Source organism: Sorghum bicolor, chromosome 1 (genome assembly GCF_000003195.3).
Source record: "Sorghum bicolor cultivar BTx623 chromosome 1, Sorghum_bicolor_NCBIv3, whole genome shotgun sequence".
In the NCBI taxonomy this organism is placed as follows: Eukaryota; Viridiplantae; Streptophyta; class Magnoliopsida; order Poales; family Poaceae; genus Sorghum; species Sorghum bicolor.
This window is the reverse complement of record NC_012870.2, coordinates 1756141-1780191: the sequence shown is the minus strand read 5'-3', so window position 1 is coordinate 1780191 and position 24051 is coordinate 1756141. Positions and strand designations below refer to the sequence as shown.

Here is a 24051-nt window from a genome sequence, read left to right as displayed (position 1 = left end):
TTTATTTATTTACTCTAGCAAATCCTATATATATAGACAAAATAATCCTAATGTAGCATCAAGCGACATATATATCCTGATGCTTGAGAGAGAGAAGCAAGCCAGTAGATAATGGAGTCAATTAGTTTTTTTATACAAAAAAATCTCGGCGTGGGGCCCAGTCTCTACACGAACGGAGGATCAGGTCGGATCAGATGAGATCAATCTAGCTGGAACTGGGGGAGGATGATGGTTTTTTCAATGTTCATCATCATACACGGCGCTCATCCTAGCTAGCTAGCTCCAGCTGCTGGAACAGTACACAGTACGCGTTGATGAAGGAAGCAAGGATTCGATCGACGTACCACAAGTAAAGAAATGATGTCATTAGTCTGTTGCTTGTTGCTTCCATTCCGTGGACTCGTGACTCGGATCGTCCCGTCGCTCCTCCAGTCCAGGGAACGCGTTCCGCGTGGGGGAGGATTGGAGGAAGAAGAGGAATCCGGCGATGGCGGATGATGTCGTCGTCACCTCACCTCCGTCGTAATTGGATCCCCGTGCTCCGCGCTCAGGCTCCCGCGCCACGACAAAAGTGTAACAAAACATGCTAACAGCAGTAGGACAGCATCCAGTGCGGAGATCTAGCCGGAGACACGGAGAGAGAGAGAGAGAGGCCAATGGCCACCACCCCACTTGCTCGTCGTCGTCAACCTCCTCGCTGGAGTGTGGAGGCCTGGAGGGGTACAGCACGTGGCATGTCGTTTACTACTAAAAATGTAGCTCCATTAAATCTTGAAAAAATTTAGAAAAATACACCATAAGAAATCCAATCAACTCATTTATGCTGCAGATGATGGCCATCAGAACGTCCCCCTGGCGAGCGCCAGTGTCGGCAGCACCGTGTAGTGCATGCCGCCTGTGAGTCCAGCAGGCCACTCGATGACTCAGCCAGCGCGAGAAAGCGAGGGTGTGAATTGTGATGGTGAAATGGCGCGAGAGACAACAGGAGACATGCACACGGCACGACGAACGCTTCGTTGCGCGCGTGCCTGCGCTGGTGGTTGGGATTTACCCTGCACTGCACGTACGTACGCGCACCGGGGTTCGGGTTCGCCGTCGTGGCAGCACCACCGGGCGACACCGCATGCACGTCCGTTCGTCACTAGACCGCTAGCTGGCCCCCTGTGCCCCTGCCGGCCGGCGGCTCTCGCCTCTTCAACGCCCCCGGCCGTAGCACAGTGGCCGGACCTTAGCAGCGTGGTACGGGAACATGATACGCAGTACGATATTCTCATAAACTATAGAATATAGGGGGTATATAGCTTCGTCTCGTTCCTTTAAGTTGCGGAACACGTTCCACTTTCTAAAGGAACGTGTTTGGGACGTAGTGGTTGGCTCAGGTAGTTTTACGTGTTGTTTTGAACCAAATAAGTTTGATTCCTAGCGTGATATAGTTTACTATTGTATTTTTGTTTCATTTAGGGCTGTCCAACTCCAACCTTAAGGCTCATTGCAGGTCTAGGCCAATGAGTCAATCACCATCTAGATTTTTTGCCGACCGCTCACGGACGGGCACGACGCAGTATGCACACAAACCACGAAGTTCTATAGTCGCTAGAGACTGACGTTCCTATGATTGCTCCTATATATAATTCGTGTTCCACCGTATTTGAGAACGATGTTTCATGATGTTCGCGTTCCACGTTTCGAAACGAAGTTCTCGGAACGGGGAACGTGCCTATGTTCCCGTACCGGCTGCTAAGGGCCGGACTCCAGTCCGGTCGTCCGGCGTTGGCTCTGCCGCCTCGACCGACTCGGTCAACGGGAGGAGTGGCAGAAACGAAACGAAGTGTTTTACGGACCTGGGGTCGCTAATGGCTTTCAATGCGGGACTAATGGCGTCACATGGGTGTAACGACAAACGGGGACGAGTGAATGCGTTCGAATCGGCCATGTCTCCTTCGTCCAGCCACTGGGCCGCGACTTCTTTCAATATACGTACTACTAGTAATACGACTAGTACTATATCATTATCACTATCAGGGAGAGCTAGCTAGGTTAGCTACAAGAAGATCTTGCAGTTGCAGCCAAAGGGGGTAGCTATGGACTGGAATTGTTCATTGTTCTGCAGGCAGCCGCTAATGTTAGCCCGCTAGCTACCTGCATTTGCTAATGACACGACACGTCATCTACTTTCTCCAACCTTCTATAACGGCACCCAGACCCAGAGACGGCTCGTCACTTAAGCCTGCACAAGAAATTCATCACTGCCAGGTGGGCCTCTCAAAGGACTGCACCCAGACCCAGAGAGAGCAGCACACATGGAGATGGAGGCATGAATCGAAGAAAACTAACCGGGTTGGTCGGACGCCATCGTCGTGCAATAAGGGCCTGTTTAGATTAGAGATGAAAAATTTTTGGGTGTCACATCGAATATGTCGGAAGGATGTCGGAAGGGGTTTTTGAAAACTAATAAAAAAACAAATTACATAGCTCGTCAGGAAACTGCAAGACAAATCTATTAAGCATAATTAATCTGTCATTAGCACATGTAGGTTACTGTAGCACTTAAGACTAATCATATACTAACTAGGCTTAAAAGATTCGTCTCGCGATTTTCAACCAAACTGTGTAATTAGTTTATTTTTTTGTCTACATTTAATGTGTCATGCATGTGTTTAAAGATTCGATGGGATGGATGAAAAAAATTTTGGTGGAGAACTAAACAGGGCCTAATTAATCCACTCTCTCTCCGTGGTACGGGCCCACGGACAGCGACACCTGCCGGGGCCCCCATGTCCTATCCTAATCCTAATTTAATAATAAACTAACAAACCCTCATCATAATTATTTCATTGTCTGCCGCTAAATTAGGGAAAAAGATTAGGGGGAAAGATGGCATGATCACGCTCCTCCTCTCGTCTCCATTCTTGTGCCACACACGACACAAAAAAGAAAGAAGAAGATGGATGGATAAAGGGAGGGAAAAAGGTTTTGGGGGAGAAAGGGGGCCAAGAAACAAATGAGTAAACACGCGCTGCTGGGCTGCTAATAACACCTCACCTACCGACTTTATGTTCCTTTAGCCTGCTGCCCCTGCCTGAATTGTTTTTATTTTATTTGTTTTGTTTGTTTTCCTGCTCGTTAGTTAGCGCGTACCTTTCGTCCCGTTGGCACACTGCATTTTTTGTTTCCAGACAAAGAAAAATATACATACCTGGACTAGACGTACACGATACTCCTTTTCCTCCGCACTCCATTTTTGAAGCTTTTCTTAATAATATGTAAATAAATAAAATAATTAAGTGGAAAGTCTGTATAGTGATGTAGTACTCCAGTGTGAGTGGATGAGAATGAACAAAAAGACCGTTTTGTGCTCTGTCAGGCAGGCCGTAACAAACTTTGCTAAGTTCCATCAAGGCCTTGTTTAGTTCCAAAATATTTTGCAAAATCGACACTGTAGCTCTTTCGTTTGTATTTAACAAATATTGTCCAATCATGGACTACCTAGGCTCAAAAGATTCGTCTCGTCAATTTCGACCAAACTGTGCAATTAGTTTTTATTTTTGTCTATATTTAATATTTAATACATGTATCTAAAGATTTGATGTGACGAGAAATCTGAAAAAATTTGTAAAATTGTTCGGGAACTAAACAAGGCCAAAAAAAAACAAACTTTGCTAAGCAGACATCCTAACTAACCACAGGCAGGCAGACCGCAGACAGACACCGTTCACCGTATCTGTAGAGACAGTAGAGTCAACAGTCGTCCGGTCGTGTCACCGACACTCACACACCTCTCTCCTCTAATCATTTTACTCTAACTTTTTTATAATAATAATAAAACACGTACCACCGATATCTAAGCTAGGCTCATCTGATTTGGCACGCTCCTAGAAGGCAAGAGAAGAAAGAGGTGGTGGTTGAGCCGTGGTCACGGCTCACAGCTCGCAAGCAAGGTATTAACGGGCACGGTACCACGCCATGGCCCATGGTTGATCGAGCTCGAGGGAAGCGAGAATCGTAGAAAGAGAGGGGTGCGTGGTGGTGGTGGTGGTAGTCCACAGTCCATTACCAGCACCGGCACCAGCACCAGCAGGCACTACTAGCGTCCAGGCCAGACGAGGCGAGTAGCACCAAAACAAAACCAGAGGGAAGCGAGAGGGACAGCGGCGGGCGTGCGCATGTGAGGGAGGGAGACACGGTGGTGGTGCCGATGAGCTGTGCGTGGGAGGGCAAGCAGTAGCAGTAGCGCCTAGCGCGTCGCATTTTGTTGCTTGCCCCTTCGGCCTCCCTCCTCCGTCCGTCCTCTCCTCCCAGGCGCCAGCCAGCCAGCCCCACCCCCACCCACCAGTCCACCGAGAAGGAAGAGCCAAAAGCCCCACACGGGAACGGGAGGGGACACGGGCAGCGAAGCGCGCCGCGCGCAACGCAACAAAGGAAAAAGCCCCCCCAGCCGGAGCACAACAAGCTAGCACAAGCCCTCCCTCTTCGCTTCACTCCCGTTCCATTCCCTTCCCCCAAGCACCCGCCGCCGCCGCCGCCGCCGCACGCGCCCGCGGCCCGCCCCGAGATCTGGAGATCTGGTAGGGCGAGGGGGATGGAGGCCAGCGCCGGGCTGGTCGCCGGCTCGCACAACCGGAACGAGCTCGTCGTCATCCGCCGCGATGGCGAGCCAGGGGTACGTCCACCCTTCTGCCGCACCTCGCCTCGCTCTGCTCGGTTCCTCCTCCCTCCCGCCGTTCCTCGTTCCCCGCCGCTGATTCCCTCTGCTTGCTTTGCTTCCTTCGTTGCAGCCGAAGCCGATGGACCAGCGGAACGGCCAGGTGTGCCAGATTTGCGGCGACGACGTGGGGCGCAACCCGGACGGGGAGCCCTTCGTGGCCTGCAACGAGTGCGCCTTCCCCATCTGCCGGGACTGCTACGAGTACGAGCGACGCGAGGGCACGCAGAACTGCCCCCAGTGCAAGACCCGCTTCAAGCGCCTCAAGGGCAAGTCCCCCCCTTCCCACCTCCCGCATTCGCAATTCTCGGCCTCCCGTCCCGTCTCCCCCGCCGCCGCTCGCGTCCTCAGCAGTCCTGACTCTTTGTGTTTGTTTGCAGGGTGCGCGCGCGTGCCCGGGGACGAGGAGGAGGACGGCGTCGACGACCTGGAGAACGAGTTCAACTGGAGCGACAAGCACGACTCCCAGTACGTCGCCGAGTCCATGCTCCACGCCCACATGAGCTACGGCCGCGGCGCCGACCTCGACGGCGTGCCGCAACCATTCCAGCCCATCCCTAATGTTCCTCTCCTCACCAACGGACAGATGGTACCGCAAAACCCACCCACGCCGCTTGCAATTGCATTGCTCCCCCTGCTCCCCCTCCTCCTCCACGGACTTCAAGTGCTGAATTGAATTGCTTGCTTCTTCTGCTTCCAGGTCGATGACATCCCGCCGGAGCAGCACGCACTTGTGCCCTCGTTCATGGGTGGTGGTGGGAAGAGGATTCACCCTCTTCCGTACGCGGATCCCAACCTTCCTGGTGCGTGTTCTGAACGTCATCAGCTACCGTCCAGCTGCCATGGTTACCTCCTGAATACTACAATACAGTACTATCAATCAATTAACGGCTTGCGCGACCTGCAGTGCAACCAAGGTCTATGGACCCTTCCAAGGATCTCGCCGCATATGGCTACGGCAGTGTAGCGTGGAAGGAGAGGATGGAGAGCTGGAAGCAGAAGCAGGAGAGGATGCACCAGGCGAGGAACGACGGTGGTGGTAACGATGATGGCGATGATGCAGATCTACCACTGTATGGCCCTGAAACTTGGCTGACTTCTATATTAGCTGGCTCCTAGCTGTCATGCTATTTTGTACTACAGTGGATTGGTCAACTTTGAAATTTTATAACCTGGCCCAGTTACCACGAAAAATATAAGTAACCTATCAACTTGCTAGTAAGAATTCTTTGAACAGGTGCTATAACTGTACTCAGTGAAGACTTAAAAAAAGGACTTCGGAAGAATTTGAAGAAAACAGTTGAATTTGTTTTGCTTTCTGTGTACTTGTATCTCTGACTTGATGGAAAAACTGTCCATATGCTATTTTCTTAGTTAGATATTTTGTTCATCTCTATGCAAAATTTTTTACTGGACTCAAACACCAAATGTTTCTTGTTTTTTTTTTCTTGCCAGAATGGATGAAGCTAGACAGCCATTGTCCAGAAAGATTCCGCTTCCTTCAAGCCAAATCAACCCCTATAGGATGATTATCATAATTCGGCTAGTGGTTTTGGGGTTCTTCTTCCACTACCGAGTGATGCATCCGGTGCCTGATGCATTTGCTTTATGGCTCATATCTGTGATCTGTGAAATTTGGTTTGCCATGTCTTGGATTCTTGATCAGTTTCCAAAGTGGTTTCCTATCGAGAGGGAAACCTATCTTGACCGGCTGACTTTGAGGTTGGTTACTTGCTTCCTGCTGTCACCTGATATTACTTGCCTCCTCTCATCTTTGCTGATTTTTTTATTGTTGTGGATTTCTTGTCTCGATAGGTTTGACAAGGAAGGGCAGCCTTCTCAACTCGCCCCTATTGATTTCTTTGTCAGTACGGTTGATCCCTTGAAGGAACCTCCATTAGTCACAGCAAATACTGTTCTATCTATCCTTTCGGTGGATTATCCAGTTGATAAGGTTTCATGCTATGTTTCTGATGATGGTGCTGCCATGCTGACATTTGAAGCATTGTCTGAAACATCTGAATTTGCAAAGAAATGGGTTCCTTTCTGCAAAAGGTATAGCCTTGAGCCTCGTGCTCCAGAGTGGTATTTCCAACAGAAGATAGACTACCTGAAAGACAAGGTGGCGCCAAACTTCGTTAGAGAACGGAGAGCAATGAAGGTGCATTATTTGTACTTTTTTGTTATCCCTTGCTACAGTCCTTTATGTGGCAAGTCTTATGCTAATTTAGTGCATCTTATTATTTTTCCAGAGAGAGTACGAGGAATTCAAGGTTAGAATCAATGCCTTGGTTGCTAAAGCCCAAAAGGTACCTGAGGAAGGATGGACAATGCAGGATGGGACACCATGGCCTGGAAACAATGTTCGTGATCATCCTGGAATGATTCAGGTATGGTTTGACAATTATGAATTAACAGTGCATGTGGTGGGATGTTTTATGTTTTTTCCCCTTCACCGTGCCACATAAAAATATTTCAAATTTCTCTACCAATAGGTTTTTCTTGGTCAAAGTGGTGGCCATGACGTGGAAGGAAATGAGCTGCCTCGATTGGTTTACGTTTCAAGAGAAAAACGGCCAGGCTATGACCATCATAAGAAGGCTGGTGCTATGAATGCATTGGTAAGTATGCTTTGGTTGATGCATTTTCTGTCACTATGGCCTGTATATGCATAACATGAGTTTCTTGTTCCTGTTTTTGGCTCTTCCACAGGTCCGAGTCTCTGCTGTACTAACTAATGCACCTTATTTGCTGAACTTGGATTGTGATCACTACATCAATAATAGTAAGGCTATAAAGGAAGCAATGTGTTTTATGATGGATCCTTTGCTTGGAAAGAAAGTTTGCTATGTGCAGTTTCCTCAAAGATTCGATGGGATTGATCGTCATGATCGATATGCTAACAGAAATGTTGTCTTTTTCGATGTAAGATCTGTCATCAAAATTTCTAATAAGCTCTCTCGTCTAACATGAGAGAATGAACTTAAATGCAATTTCCCTAATGTTTCATTCATGCAGATCAACATGAAAGGTTTGGATGGTATCCAAGGCCCCATTTACGTTGGTACAGGATGTGTCTTCAGGAGGCAGGCATTATATGGCTATGACGCACCCAAAACAAAGAAGCCACCATCAAGGACTTGCAACTGCTGGCCAAAGTGGTGCATTTGCTGTTGCTGTTTTGGTAACAGGAAGACCAAGAAGAAGACTAAGACCTCTAAACCTAAATTTGAGAAGATAAAGAAACTTTTTAAGAAAAAGGAAAACCAAGCCCCTGCGTATGCTCTTGGTGAAATTGATGAAGCTGCTCCAGGTACCACGTAACCTCCAATAGGAAACCTTCTCTGTTTTTCCCCGTACTACAAGCATCCTTAATGCCTAACCTTGCAATGTTTCCCGTAGGAGCTGAAAATGAAAAGGCTAGTATTGTAAATCAACAAAAGTTGGAAAAGAAATTTGGCCAGTCTTCAGTTTTTGTTGCATCCACACTTCTTGAGAATGGTGGAACCCTGAAGAGTGCCAGTCCAGCTTCTCTTCTGAAGGAAGCTATACATGTCATCAGTTGCGGCTATGAAGACAAGACAGATTGGGGAAAAGATGTAAGTGTGCAGCATGTTTGTTGTTTCTGTTTGTTGGTTGTATTGGTCAGAATAAGTATCACATACTGAATCATATGTTTCGTTACAGATTGGTTGGATTTATGGATCAGTTACAGAAGATATTCTTACTGGGTTTAAGATGCACTGCCATGGTTGGCGGTCAATTTACTGCATACCTAAACGGGCCGCTTTCAAAGGTTCTGCACCTCTCAATCTTTCCGATCGTCTTCACCAGGTTCTTCGGTGGGCTCTTGGTTCAATTGAAATTTTCTTCAGCAACCACTGCCCTCTTTGGTATGGGTATGGTGGTGGATTAAAGTGCCTGGAAAGGTTTTCATACATTAACTCCATCGTATACCCTTGGACATCTATCCCGCTCTTGGCCTATTGCACATTGCCTGCCATCTGCTTGCTGACAGGGCAATTTATCACGCCAGAGGTACCATTTTTTCAGTCTCTAATTCTATTGTATTATGGTGTTGAACTTGTGGAAGATTATGACACCTTACGATTACTATCATTCTCCTATCGTGCAGCTTAACAATGTTGCCAGCCTCTGGTTCATGTCACTTTTTATCTGCATTTTTGCTACGAGCATCCTGGAAATGAGATGGAGTGGTGTAGGCATCGATGATTGGTGGAGAAATGAGCAGTTTTGGGTCATTGGCGGTGTGTCTTCACATCTCTTTGCTGTGTTCCAAGGACTCCTCAAGGTCATAGCTGGTGTAGACACGAGCTTCACTGTGACATCCAAGGGTGGAGACGACGAGGAGTTCTCAGAGCTGTACACATTCAAATGGACAACCCTTCTGATACCTCCGACCACCCTGCTTCTACTGAATTTCATTGGAGTAGTAGCTGGCGTTTCCAATGCAATCAACAATGGATATGAATCATGGGGGCCCCTGTTCGGGAAGCTCTTCTTTGCATTTTGGGTGATTGTCCATCTTTACCCATTCCTCAAGGGTCTGGTTGGGAGGCAGAACAGAACGCCAACAATTGTCATTGTCTGGTCCATCCTCTTGGCTTCAATCTTCTCGCTGCTCTGGGTCCGGATAGATCCTTTCCTTGCGAAGGATGATGGTCCCCTGTTGGAGGAATGCGGTTTGGATTGCAACTAGGAGGTCAGCATGTGGAGTTCCCCATCAGTGTGTTGTCGAAGAAGTAATTTTGCAGATGTGTGCCCATATTTTTTTTCATTTTTTCCTCTGTAGATAGAAACACGGGGAGAGAAAAAAAATCTTTGCATTTCTTTTGTTCCATGGTGGTGGTAGCTCAGCCTCATGACTGCAATATTGGGCAAAACGGAGGCTGCGACAACCTTGTGCAGTTCGGCCACGAATATACTAGAGAAGATCGATCGAGACCAATCAATCGATGCCTGAGTTCAATTGTTCAGCATTCTTTATTAGTTTTGGATGGATACTTAATCGGTGAGCCGAACAGAAAGTTGTTTGAGTATGAACTGCTCTACATCTGCAAAGTTGTTGTTTATCATCTATCTCAATAAGGCAGGACGGAACAGATGTATGCAGAGGAAGAGATGCATGCACATTGTTTGTTTGTTTATTTATTTATGTAGTAGTGATGAGTGAGTATACCTTTGCTCGCCCTGCCCCATTGAAGGAAAGGGCCTGTGCATTCCTTCCCTTGCTCCTCATTCTGGTGCATTTCTCCTTACTAGGACACAAGACTCCTCCATTAGCGGGTGTCTAGTGATGTAGCAGCTTCGTCCAGTGATGTAATTTGTAAATGTGCCATTTTGTTTTGGTGATCAGCTGCATGAGTAAAGAATCGATTCGAATCGTTGCTGTTGACTAGGTTTCTCTCCTCTCACCACTATGACTAGGGCCTTGTTTAGTTCATCCCAAAAACCAAAAAGTTTTTAAGTTCTCCGTCACATCGAATCTTTCGGTACATGCATGAAGTACTAAATATAGATAAAAAAAACTAATTGCATAGTTTACCTGTAAATCGCGAAACAAATCTTTTGATCTTAGTTAGTTTATGATTGGATAATATTTGCCACAAACAAACGTAAGTGCTAAAGTAGAGAAATCTAAAAACTTTTCACATCTAAACATGACCTAGATTGTAGGTTCATTTGTCGATAGTACGGCCTTATTGAGTTCCAAAATATTTTGCAAAATGGACACTGTAGCTTTTTCGTTTGTATTTGACAAATATTGTCCAATCATGGACTAGACTCAAAAGATTTGTCTCGTCAATTCCGACCAAACTGTGCAATTAGTTTTTATTTTTGTCTATATTTAGTACTTCATGCATGTGTCTAAAGATTCAATGTGACTAGAAATCTGAAAAATTTTACAAAATTTTTTGGAACTAAACAAGGCCTACTTAAAATGTCGGCAAGGCAAGGCAATTGCTGTTTGTGGAACAGGACGCCGTCCTTGCTCTGTATCTGTAGCACATGTCCATTCTCTTGGGCCTTGTTTAGTTCCGAAAACTGAAAGTTTTCGGAACTGTAGCACTTTCGTTTGTTTGTGGTAAATATTGTTCAATCATATACTAACTAAGATCAAAAGATTTGTCTCGCGATTTACAGTCAAACTGTGTGATTAGTTTTTATTTTCGTCTATATTTAATGCTTCATGTATGTGCCACAAGATTCAATGTGACAGAGAATCTTGAAAACTTTTTGGATTTCGAGGTGAACTAAACAAGGCTCAAGGTCTTTCTGCTCCTCTTCCAGCAGAGCAGATTGCAGCTTTATTACTGGCCAATATGTGATGTCCTCATGTGGTAGTGGACTGGTGGTGCTGGTAATGGCGGTAGGCCATTGCTGTACCTGGAGTGGCAGTACTGTTGTTTTAGCAACGTAATGGCGGTGGCCTGGTGGGTCAGGAGCAACACTGTACTAGAACATTGAAAGATCCTGCTTGCTTTGGGAAGAGTCCAGACCCATCAACCATCATGTCTGTCGCCGTAAGTTTCTGTCATTCCGTGGGGCGATCCTCCTCCTCCTGCTGCTGCTGCTGCTTCACTGATTGACCTCGACCTCGCCCAATGGTCAAGGATCGAAAAAAAAAGCGAGTACTGTATGTTTGTGCATGCAAAATGCAATCCATGGCCACGGATGCCGTCTTTCATGCATCACACGCGCACACACCGTCTTTGCAATCATGGGATGATGGCTACAGATACTAAAACCTTAGCCGGCAAACCTGCCTTTGCCTTGGCCGTGATTGCTGCAGCTCCGGGGCAGGCAGGCATGGTGTTGCGCCCGCGCCAAGTACTTGCAAGGTAAGCAAACGCCCGGCCGGGCAACTACTTGGAACAATTGAGCTTTACTTTTGGTCCAATCATTGACTGTGTGACTAACAGTGTGGTGTGAGTGAGCATTAGGTTGCTTACTCCACAAGTCCACATGCATATATATATATATACGTGACGTGACTTGGGCAGAAATTAAAGTGAGTCTAGTGTAGCCCGGCCTTTCCCATGCAATGCAAAATGGAGAAACTAAAGGCCTAAAGGGGCATCGTTAGTACTAGAGAGACAGTGGGGGTGGCCGGGTGGGGGATTTGGACAGGACCGTACAGGCGCATCGTTAACACGCACTGCGTGTTCCGGTCAGGCCGGGACCGGGACCAGCAGCCCACTTCGTGGCAACACAAGTAGCAAAGCTCGCAGAGGAGGAGATGGATCGACTCATGGCAGTATGATATGGGCGGCAGCAGCAACCTTCCAGCAAAGCAAACAGAATCGTCCGATGCAGTAGGCACGGGCAGGAAGGATCGAATAGCGCACCTAGAAGACCCGCTCGCCGTGCCGGAGATAGATGATGCTCCCGGCCGCATACTAGCTAGTTGACAAGTAAGAGCGGACACACGGCACGGCTCAGGATGGAAATATCGGATGGAACAAGGAACTAAGCCTTGTTTAGCTCCAAAATATTTTGCAAAATGGACACTGTAGCTTTTTCGTTTGTATTTGACAAATATTGTCCAATCATGGACTAACTAGGCTCAAAAGATTTGTCTCGTCAATTCCGACCAAACTGTGCAATTGGTTTTTATTTTTGTCTATATTTAGTACTTCATGCATGTGTCTAAAAATTCGATGTGACGAGGAATCTGAAAAAATTTGCAAAATTTTTTAGAAAGTAAACAAGGCCCTAACCCGGGCGTCTTGAAGCCCCATCCTACTAAGCAACAAGCTAATTAAGTTGATAAGCTCAACGACGGACGGGACGATCGACGTACATATACATCCACCTGCTGCCGTGCGCGTGCCCAGCCTAGCTAGCCTACCAGGCTACCACCACGCGAATCTCACTCCTTTTCCTCGAGTCGACCGACTACACTTGGAACTCTCTTCTTGTCAGCCTCCTTTGACAATAGTATTTGTTAATTTATTATGAGAGGAAAATAATATTGATTGATAAAAAACACGATTTATAAGACAAACGAACATTGTTTGTTTCCTTGTATTTTTTTCATTGTTGTCCTTGTGATACGAATATACTATATAGCCTCCGGGTAGGAGTTGGTACGTTATTTCGTACGTGTACTCCTGCTTTAGTTGCGTGCGATGGAGCGCAAAAGGATCGGATAGATCGGAGGCGCCAGATCTGTGACAACGCATGCCGCATGCCAGCAGTACGTCCTTGGTGTCGTGACGAGCGCGCGTCGTGCATGTGATGACGAGCCGAGTAGATAGGAACACTGTAGGCTCGGCCCCGGCCGGCCGGCTGGGCCGGGGAGCATGTGAATGGAACGAACGTGCTCTGCTAACCGACAAAAAAAAGATGTCTGGATCGGTGCATTTCATCAGGCCGCCATGAGTGATCCGGTGCTGTGGGGCTAATATATACTGTCTCCATCTGATATATATATATATATATATATATATATATATATATATATATGCGATTTTAGGCCCTAGTTTTTCTTTTCCAAAATTCGTTCGACCTTTTTTTTATACTTTGTTTTAGAAAAAAGGTCGAAGATGCAGATCTCTTGTTGGGCTCTGGGCAATTTTTTTTTTTTTTGGCAAGGTTCGGTACAGTTATCATTGTTGCCAGAATGCAGGCCGTAGCGTGCGTGGTACCATGTATAGGTCTGTTCGTGGGCCACTGTGTCTGGCGCCCGGCCCGGCGCGTCTGGAGACTGGAACACCGCGCGCATCCACGGACAAACGAGTGCCCGGTTTGCGGCCTGCGCCACGCGGCGAGTTGGGCAATTCTACACTGGTTTTTTCCTTTTCTTTTTTTTTTGGGAGTGGGGAGCCTCCAAGCAATTTATTGACCTTGAAATATTACTGTCCCAGGTTCAAATAAAAGAAAAGAAATACTACTGCCTTTGTTCCTAAATATTTGTCACCACGGTTTGAATGCTGACAACTTTGACTTGAGTGATTTATAGAAAATACTCCCTCCGTCCCTTTTTAATTGTCGCTTGCGCTTCCCAAAAAACAACTGTCGGCAATCATATACTAAAAAATATTAATATTTATAGAAAGAATTTTGAATCTAGTTTTTTAATAAATTTATTTGAAGATACAAATGTTGCACGTATTTTTAACAAGTTGAGTCAAACTTGTGGCACATACACTAACGACGACAATTAAAAAGAGACAGAGAGAGTACGTGTAATATTTCTATCTTCAAATAAATTTATTAAAAAACTAGATTCAAATATCTACCTAATGATACTAATTGTGTATCGTAAATATTATTATTTTTAATTTATATATTTACTTATTTAGTCAAAGTTGTTTCTCGGGAAGCGAAAACGACATACATTTAGAGACAAAGGGAGTAGTATATTACCCGTGCTAACGCTACGACGACATCTAAAAATACATATTAAACATTTATTCATGAAACTTGGTAAACAACCTATTATTATGAATACGGAAAATATGGTAAATCTAAATCAATCTATTATACTTTGCTACAACCATCTTCTGGTCATGGCTAGCAGGTCCCTCAAAAAAGCATCAAAGTCCCTACAAATATCATGAAAGCTAGCAGGGCATTGATCTGACCAATTTCATGAACAATCACTGGTCACGGCGCATATGGCCAGGATGGGGACAAACTAGTTGTCAGCTTCAGGTTTCATGGAATGCAAGTTACAACATGCTTTGTAGTATTTTTTTCCAAACTAAAATAGTGCCAAACAGAGAAGAAACCACCAAGGATGTTGATGTATTCCATTGTAGAATCTGTTTTCTTTTCTCCAAGCCCAGCACATGTCGTCCATCGCCAACCTCCATCCTCTCAAAAGTGCCATGTTGGTAGCATTCCCATTTATAAATTCAAAAGCTGAATTTGCACAATACACGAATGGAAGTACTATCATAAAAACTAAATATGCAGTATCAAGATTTTTTTTGAAAGGCATGCAAAACATCATTAAGGAACCTAATCGCAAACCTAAAAAAAATCATGAAGGAACCTAAGTACAAAAATGGAAGATTGTTTTAATACAAGATGATTTTAATATAAAACCAGGAGGTTCCTCGATCTAAATACAAGATTATTTTAATTGTGCACTGCTTAATTAAGTTCGGCCCATTAGCTTCTATATATATGAGCCCATCTAAATACAAGATGATTTATGGAAAAAGTCTACCTTTTCTCCTTCAACTTTCATGAAAGTCCGTTTTTCTTCCTCAACTCCAAAATTGGACAAATTATATCCCTTAACTTTTTAAACCATGCATTTTACCTTCCTGGTGTAGTTTCCTTCATAAATTTGCTACAGTGAATGATGTTTTTGGTACAATGACAGTGGTTTTCTCTTTTTTATATTTCAGATGAATCTTTGAAAAAACATAGTTAATAAAAAAATCATAAAATAGAAAAACCAAATTTGTTGGACTCTACATGCATAGATCTACAATGTAAATATACAATATGATATGCTTTAGTATAAAGTTTTTCCTATAAAGGTTTTGACTTTTTTAAAAAAAAAATTATTTGGTTGAATATTTGAAAAATCATAGTAAATCACTGATAAATCATAAATTTAAAACTCTAATTTTGTTAGACTTCACATGAGTACATATAAACAGTGAATATATAATATGGTATGCTTTATTTCAGTAAAATAGTTATAGAAGCTGCAACTATGAAGTATTTTTATTAATTACACAAAAACATAGATCTAAAGCTAGAACAAAAAATTGTACTAAAGTATACCATATTATATATTCAGTGTGTAGATATGCTGTCGTGGAGTAAAAAAAATTGGATTTCCCATGATTTTTTGTAATTTACTATATTTTTTCAAAGATTTAGCCAAAATAAAAAAAAGACAACACCATCATAGCAATTTTTTTATTAAAGCATACTATACTATACTATATGTTATACTATATGTTCAGTGTATAGATATACTCATGTGGAGTCCAGTAAAATTAGATTTTCTATTTTATGTTTTTTTTGTAATTTATTGTGAATTTTCAAAAAATTAGGTGAAATAAATGGAAAAAGACAAAGACAAAACCACCTTTACCGTAGAAAAACTATAATTTATTATAGCAAAACCGCCTTTAAAATTATGTAGGGAGGTAAAATGCACGGTTTAAAAAGTTAACCGAGATGGTTTTGAAGTTGAGGGAGGAAAAAGTATTGTGAAACTTAGGTTTTTTTAGAGAGGTTGTTAAACTTACGCCTTGTTCAGTTTGTTAAATTTTTTAGGTTTTGACACTGTAGCACTTTCGTTTTTATTTGACAAACATTGTCCAATCATGGAGTAACTAGGTTTAAAAGATTCGTCTCGTAATTTACAGATGAACTGTATAATTTGTTTTTGTTTTCATGTATATTTAATGCACCATACATGTACCGCAAGATTCGATGTGATGGAGAATCTTAAAAAATTTTGAAAACTAAACAAAGCCTTAGCTGAGAAGACTCTTTGCTTTTGATTGAGGAAAAAGTCTATTTTAGGTCCCTCAACTTTTGCGAAAGTCTGATTTTCATCCCTGAATTCTAAAACCAGACAAAATACATCTCTCAACTTTTAAACCGTGCACATTACATCCTTGATCTGGTTTTGAAAGCGGTTTTACCTTTTTCTTTTTATTTATTTTGGCTGAATTTTTTGAAAAATCATATAAAAATTATAAAATAGAAAACTCAATTTTGTTGGACTTTTAGATCTACACATTGAATATTAATCACGCTCCCATGCTAACGGACACGAAAGGCCGGGCGTCTCCCAGTCTTCCCGGATCCCATGAATGCTAACGGACGCGAACGGCCACCGGCTCCAATGCATGCATGCTAACGGATACGAACGGACGCCGGCTTCTATGCATGCTAACGGACGGACGCCGGCTCCTATGCAAAATCACGTCAAGTTCAAAAAAAAGGCGCAGGCAACAGGAATCGAACCAACACCCTCGCCCACGAGCGCTTGAAAAGCAGCCCCGGTAACCATTCGAATAGAGAATGCTTCATGTCGGTCTAGGATACACCCGCATCTCTATTTAATAAGGGCAAAACCAGAAAATTATCCCCTAATTAATGACTCCTTGGTAAGCACAATCATGTCCTAAACGTCATGTATTTCTAGTATAGAGAGAGTATGTTCTAGTACAAATTTTTTTGATGTATCTTTAGATCTATGTTTTTCTATAATTAATTAGACTAATTATAGCTACATTTTCTATGGTCTAACTGTGATGAAATTTATATGGTGAGCTAATATTCTATGTTTGAGTTATAGTAAAAATTTTATACTCATTGAATCATGTATTATTTAGGCCTTGTTTAGTTGGCAAAAATTTGAGTTTTTGGCTACTGTAACACTTTCGTTTTTATTTGACAAACATTGTCCAATCATAGAGTAACTAGGCTTAAAAGATTCATTTCATAAATTACAGATAAACTGTGCAATTTGTTTTTATTTTCGTCTATATTTAAAGCTCCATGCATGCGACCAAATATTCGATGTGACGGTGAAAATTTTTGCAAACTAAACAAGGCCTTAGTTATAGATTTATTTAGGTTTATGCTTGTTAAATTATAATAAATCTATAACTAAGTTATACATAATCTAATGAGTATGAATTTTTTACCATAGTTTAAACATATAATAATTAGTCTAACATAAAAAATTCACCACAATTGGACCATACAAACTATAGCTATGAATTATTCTAATTAATTATAGAAAAAACAGTTCTAAAGCTACAATAAAAATTTTGTACTAAAGCATACTATATTATATGTTCATTATGTAGATCTACTTATTTGGAGTCCAACAAAATCAGATTTACTATTTTATGAATTTTATGTGATTTACTATAATTTTACAAATATTCAGCCAAAATAAATAAAAATGAAAAAGACAAAACTGCCTTCAAAACCGCTCGTAACCATGTCAGGGACGTAATATGCATGGTTTCAAAAATTGAGGGATGTATTTTACCCGGTTTTGAAGTTCAGGGATGAAAAATAGACTTTTGCGAAAGTTGAACGACCTAAATTGGACTTCTTCCTTTGATTGAACACGTCATGGCCCATTTTAGTATATGGGCCAGTCACCGTTTGGCCCATTAGGCCTTATATATATATTATTCGAAAGAGGACAGCAAACCCTATCTCTGGCCACCTCCCCCAGTCATCCATCTCTCCCACACCGCAGCCGCCGCCTGCCCGCCACCGCGCCTGCGACGAGATCCGGCGCCGGCAGCGAGCTCTAGCACCCGCGACGAGCAGCAGCTGCCAGCGACGCGCGCAGCCCAGGTAAATCGACTACAAGCCGGATGCATGTCGGCGGCTAGTTTCTTCTCTGTCCCCTCCCTTACGTCTTTACTGTCCCTTATTGCGTACTCGAATTGTTTGTCTGGTCACTTCGTAAGATTATTCGGGGATCCAGCAGCTACAATAGGTCAACCTTGGCTGGTTTGCTGATCTAGAAGAAGAGCAAAGCAGCACGATTGCTGGAATATAGGGCGATTTTTGTGTTCCTGCTACGCTGCAACTGCTTTTAGAATACAGGGCAATTTTGATCCTCCTGCTATGTCCCCGTATCATGTTTTCTGAAAAGAAAAATACCTTATCTCCATATCTGTGCATACATATAGTATGCTATGTGATCGCCTCAACCCGAGTTGCTATTATTTGATTATTTCGTGCCTGTTACTTCGATTGTTTTTTACAGAACATGTTGTCCTGATTGTAGATCTTAGTTAAACGATTTTGCACCTTGTCTGCAATTAGATACATGTTTTCCAGTTTACTTTATTAGCTTTTGTGTTTACAATCCTGTGAAGTGTGGTGTAAACAATGGAATAATGTATCATGACAAATAATGATTGTTGAAACATTTTATTAACTTTCTGAAATTGCTAAGAATTTCCATGTATCTTTGGTTCCTGACAATCATATTGGTTAATTACTTTTGCTACTGATGTCAACGTCAAAGTTTTCAGTTTAGTTTTGTTCTCATATTTTTGAGTAAATTCTTACTAGTACTTTTGAACCTTCACAGCAGGAATAAATATTGTTATTGGTAGTGTGATATTTATAAGAAGTCAAGATGGTGAAGTTCACGGCTGAAGAGCTCCGTGGCATCATGGACAAAAAGAACAACATTCGTAACATGTCTGTTATTGCTCATGTGGACCATGGTACGCTCAGAACACTGCTCAAGCCTTTTCGATGTCGATTTGTTCTGTTTCAATATTTAAGCTCTGTACTGTGCGTGACTGCTGATGGTTCTATTCATGTTCATTGTTTCAATATTCACTGATATTTATCCAATCTGTTGGCTGTATTTTTATTGTAATATACCAGTGTGTTGTTAACTTTTGTGTTTTCAATATTTTATAAGCTCTGTATTGTGCTTTATAGATGATGTTTCATTTCTTGCTGCACTATCTATTTTAGGCCTTGTGAACTGCTTATGTTCAGATATTTACCCCTTGTAGGAAATGGGCTTATCCTTTTGTCATCTTTTAATTAATGTACTGGTTCTCTAGGTATTGTGTTTTATATAGTATCTGTTAATAGCTATATACTACATCCGTCCTGAAAAGAATGCAACCATGGGTTGCGCACCACAAAAAGGAATTCACGTTTGACTAAGTTTCTTGTTGATAATATTCACATTTATGGCTTTGAATTAATTTATTATGAAAATACATTTCATAATTAATCTAATGATATTTATTTGGTATCATAAACATTGATACTCTTTTATCTATAATTGGTCAAACTTAAGGTACTAAAACGCGACACTGCTAGAATTGCATTCTTTCTGGGACGGAGGTTGTACTCTAGATTGTGATCTACTACTGTGTTTGTTAACTTTTGATTTGCTTGTCTGTCCCTAATATTGTACTACCATATGATGCACATGTTGAATTTCCTTGCTGTTCTTATATGCTATTATAAATTCTTTGCAGGCAAGTCTACGCTTACAGATTCCCTTGTGGCAGCTGCTGGGATTATTGCCCAGGAAGTTGCTGGTGATGTTCGCATGACTGATACTCGTGCAGATGAAGCAGAGCGTGGTATTACAATCAAATCTACCGGTATCTCTCTTTACTATGAGATGACTGACGAGTCACTGAAGAATTACAAGGGTGAGAGAGATGGTAACCAATACCTGATCAACCTTATTGACTCGCCTGGGCACGTTGATTTTTCTTCGGAAGTCACAGCTGCTCTTCGCATCACCGATGGTGCTCTTGTGGTGGTTGACTGTATTGAAGGTGTCTGTGTGCAAACTGAAACTGTGCTTCGCCAAGCCCTTGGTGAGAGGATTAGGCCAGTTCTTACCGTGAACAAGATGGACAGGTGCTTCCTTGAGCTTCAGGTTGAGGGCGAGGAAGCTTACCAGACCTTCTCCCGTGTCATTGAGAATGCCAATGTCATCATGGCAACATACGAAGATAAGCTCCTTGGTGACGTCCAAGTGTACCCAGAGAAGGGGACTGTTGCTTTTTCTGCTGGTCTGCACGGATGGGCCTTTACCCTCACTAACTTTGCCAAGATGTATGCATCTAAGTTTGGAGTTGATGAATCTAAGATGATGGAGAGGCTTTGGGGTGAGAACTTCTTTGACCCTGCCACCAAGAAATGGACAACCAAGAACACAGGCTCCCCTACCTGCAAGAGAGGATTTGTTCAGTTCTGCTATGAGCCAATCAAGCAAATCATCAACACCTGCATGAACGACCAGAAGGAGAAATTGTGGCCCATGCTGCAAAAGCTCAATGTTACCATGAAGTCTGATGAGAAGGAATTGATTGGCAAAGCTTTGATGAAGCGTGTTATGCAAACGTGGCTACCAGCAAGCACTGCACTGCTCGAGATGATGATATTCCACCTTCCTTCCCCGGCAAAGGCTCAAAAGTATCGTGTGGAGAACTTGTATGAGGGGCCCCTTGATGATGTCTATGCAACTGCCATCAGAAACTGTGATCCGGAGGGCCCTCTTATGCTGTATGTTTCGAAGATGATTCCAGCATCCGACAAGGGCAGGTTCTTTGCCTTCGGTCGTGTCTTCTCAGGGAAGGTTGCTACTGGTATGAAGGTTCGGATCATGGGTCCCAACTATGTCCCTGGGCAGAAGAAGGATCTGTATGTGAAGAGTGTCCAGCGTACCGTTATCTGGATGGGAAAGAAACAAGAGTCAGTTGAGGATGTTCCTTGTGGCAACACTGTTGCTATGGTTGGTCTGGACCAGTTCATCACGAAGAACGCTACACTCACTAATGAGAAGGAGGTTGATGCATGCCCGATCAGAGCAATGAAGTTCTCTGTCTCCCCTGTTGTGCGTGTTGCTGTTCAGTGCAAGGTTGCCTCTGACCTTCCCAAGCTAGTCGAAGGTTTGAAGCGTCTGGCGAAGTCTGATCCTATGGTTCTCTGTACAATCGAAGAGTCTGGTGAGCATATCATTGCTGGAGCTGGTGAGCTTCATCTTGAGATTTGCCTGAAGGATCTGCAGGAGGACTTCATGGGTGGTGCTGAAATTATTGTTTCCCCTCCTGTTGTGTCCTTCCGGGAAACCGTTCTTGAGAAGTCCTGCCGTACTGTCATGAGCAAGTCTCCCAACAAGCACAACCGTCTGTACATGGAAGCACGCCCCTTGGAGGAGGGTCTCGCTGAGGCCATCGATGATGGCCGCATTGGCCCACGTGATGATCCTAAGGTGCGCTCCCAGATCCTCTCTCAGGAGTTTGGGTGGGACAAGGATCTCGCCAAGAAGATTTGGTGTTTTGGACCTGAGACCACTGGCCCAAACATGGTTGTTGATATGTGTAAGGGAGTGCAGTATCTCAATGAAATCAAGGATTCTGTCGTGGCTGGTTTCCAGTGGGCATCAAAGGAGGGTGCACTGGCTGAGGAGAACATGCGCGGAATTTGCTTTGAGGTCTGTGATGTCGTTCTTCATGCTGATGCTATCCACAGGGGTGGTGGCCAGGTCATCCCAACTGCCAGGAGGGTCATCTATGCTTCTCAGCTCACGGCCAAGCCAAGGCTGCTGGAGCCAGTGTACCTGGTGGAGATTCAGGCCCCAGAAAATGCACTTGGTGGTATCTACGGTGTTCTGAACCAGAAGAGAGGGCATGTGTTTGAGGAGATGCAGAGGCCGGGTACCCCGCTCTACAACATCAAGGCTTACCTCCCTGTCATCGAGTCGTTTGGGTTCTCCAGCCAACTGAGGGCTGCAACCTCTGGTCAGGCGTTCCCCCAGTGTGTCTTTGACCATTGGGACATGATGGGCTCTGATCCTTTGGAGGCTGGCTCCCAGGCTGCTCAGCTGGTGCTGGATATCCGCAAGAGGAAGGGTCTCAAGGAACAGATGACCCCTCTCTCTGAGTTTGAGGACAAGCTCTAAATTTTTGGTTGTTTGTTCTACTGTTACTATTGCTGGTTTAATCGTCAATTTGTCTATTGTATTGGGAACGACTTGAATATTTTCTCTCGTTTTAGTTAATGTACCTGTCTCTGAACTATATTGGTCATGTAGTGTATGCTGCTGTGTTGAGAGCCTGAGACTCCATTTTGATATCTGGTGTGATGTAGCAGATGAAACGGAGTTGGTATCTGTGTGGTTTAGTTAGTGGTTACATACTTGTATTCCCTGTGTTGCTCATTTCTATTGTCTTAATAACGCTTTGCCTGATCTGTCAGTTAAATTCACCCTTTTGTTGGTTGTTTCCTTGCCTTTTCCATGTGAAGTGTATAGTCATTTTTGCAGCTCTTTTGATATTTCTATTGACGTGTCCATGATGAGTCCCGTATATTTATGATTCGGCTGTAGGGTGCATAGAATTAAGATAGGTTTAAATGGCCAAATTTTTTGGGATGTGTCCATGATGAGCCGCGTATATTTATGATTCGGTTGTACAGAGAAATCTCGTAAAATCTTATAACTTTTTAGGTAGATGCCAAAAAACATGCATGGCCCATTTTACTTTTATCTTGCATCATAATAACCTTTGTAATTTTGCTTAATGTTATATACTTATGTTTAAGATTTTGGTTAAGCTATTTAGCCCTAAAATGTTTTCGCAAAAATCAAGAAAAAATATCTATTTTTATAGTTTGAAAAATAGTAGTTTGTCATGTAATTTCTTAGCATGCATGTTTAAGTGAAACTCAAAGTTCCTTAATGAAGCATGCTCAAATTTAGGATTATTTTCAAATTAAATTAAAAACATTCAAATGTATGCTAAATGTGTTGCACATGTGTGATTCATGGTAGGTTAGAAATTTTTGGGCTATTACACTAGGCTCTGTTGGAGTGTGAAGTTTAGGCCTGGACGTTGGCTTGACAATGAGCAACAAAAAATTACCCTCATTTTTGGGTTGGATGTTGTAGCTATCAGCTAGGATATCAGTTAAGCAATTTCTTGGACAGTCGTATTTTTCCTTGTCTAGTTTTGGATATAGGGTAATTACTTGTTAAGAACATGAGTTAGGAATCATTCCTATTTTTATTGGGTCGTTTTGTCTAGTTTTGTATGTGCTCCTTTGGTTTATCTCAGGTGACGGGTTTAATGCATGCATGAATTTGTTTATAAAATCGTAACTCAGTTCTATAAATGAGAAAAATCCTTATTTGACATTAAAAAAATGTTGTTCCCCATTTGACATCGAAACTTCAAATCTTTCTTTTACCCTTCCTTAAAATTTCTGTTCCCAAAATGACACTACCATAACATCGAGGCCCTGTTTAGATACAGCCAAAACTTTTAGAGAAATGAGTATTTTTTGGAAGAATAGATCTAAACATGGGCTTGTAAAACTTGGGTTGTAAAGATTTGGAATTTGGGACCTTAGAGCATCTCCAAGAGATTAGCCAAAAAGACTAGGCAAATTTACTGATTTAATTGCTCTCTAAAATAGATTTGATAAAAAGATATTAGAGTACTCCAACAGACTGTATAAAAGAATGACTAGTGAGGTAGGCTATCTAAAAGTAGAGAGCGAATAAGGTGGAATGGAGAGCTGCTAAATTTGAACCGTCATTTACAAAATCTGTTGGAGAAGTTTTTCCTTCAACAATAGCCAAATTTACCTTTAGAAAATGATTTGGCTAATCTCTTGGAGATGCTCTTAGAGCCCTAAAACTGTGTAAACTTGCTTAGGGACTCGTGTCTTGTGTTGCAGATAAAAAAAATTTAAGAAGGATTTAAACACCTATTTAAGATGTAAAGATTTGAATCTAAACAGACCGTGAACCGTCGAATGGGGCCACTCGTAAAAAAAGACTAACATGCCCCTAGCATGTTATAGGTGCAAGGAGAGAA

The 24051-nt window shown here is 42.9% G+C and overlaps 2 protein-coding genes across 3 annotated transcripts; both read left to right on the top strand.

Moving 5' to 3' along the window:
- On the top strand, positions 4035–10116 carry LOC8080185 (probable cellulose synthase A catalytic subunit 5 [UDP-forming]). Its single transcript, XM_002466092.2, has 14 exons — positions 4035–4660; positions 4776–4971; positions 5083–5291; positions 5403–5505; positions 5610–5775; positions 6158–6424; positions 6518–6863; positions 6955–7092; positions 7198–7323; positions 7415–7627; positions 7721–8015; positions 8105–8301; positions 8390–8740; positions 8838–10116. The coding sequence occupies exons 1-14, from the start codon at positions 4580–4582 to the stop codon at positions 9420–9422; spliced, it is 3273 nt and encodes a 1090-aa protein (XP_002466137.1). The 5' UTR covers positions 4035–4579; the 3' UTR covers positions 9423–10116.
- On the top strand, positions 17876–22452 carry LOC110436195 (elongation factor 2). Of its 2 annotated transcripts, none has more exons than XM_021462588.1 (3): positions 17876–18028; positions 18777–18915; positions 19693–22452. In XM_021462588.1, exons 2-3 carry the CDS (start codon positions 18825–18827, stop codon positions 22131–22133), a joined length of 2532 nt encoding a protein of 843 aa, XP_021318263.1. In that variant the 5' UTR covers positions 17876–18028; positions 18777–18824; the 3' UTR covers positions 22134–22452. The 2 variants fall into 2 exon arrangements, with proteins under 2 accessions (XP_021318263.1, XP_021318270.1); XM_021462595.1 differs by having other exon boundaries at positions 17883–18028; positions 18780–18915.

Bases quoted from the DNA above. Each gene is read 5' to 3' on its own strand.
- LOC110436195 (XM_021462588.1), top strand. From the start codon at position 18,825: ATGGTGAAGTTCACGGCTGAAGAGCTCCGTGGCATCATGGACAAAAAG. The intron at 18,916-19,692 runs GTACGCTCAGAA...AATTCTTTGCAG, and splicing joins TATTGCTCATGTGGACCATG to GCAAGTCTACGCTTACAGAT.
- LOC8080185 (XM_002466092.2), top strand. From the start codon at position 4,580: ATGGAGGCCAGCGCCGGGCTGGTCGCCGGCTCGCACAACCGGAACGAG. The intron at 5,292-5,402 runs GTACCGCAAAAC...TTCTGCTTCCAG, and splicing joins TCCTCACCAACGGACAGATG to GTCGATGACATCCCGCCGGA. The intron at 6,864-6,954 runs GTGCATTATTTG...TTATTTTTCCAG, and splicing joins GAGAACGGAGAGCAATGAAG to AGAGAGTACGAGGAATTCAA.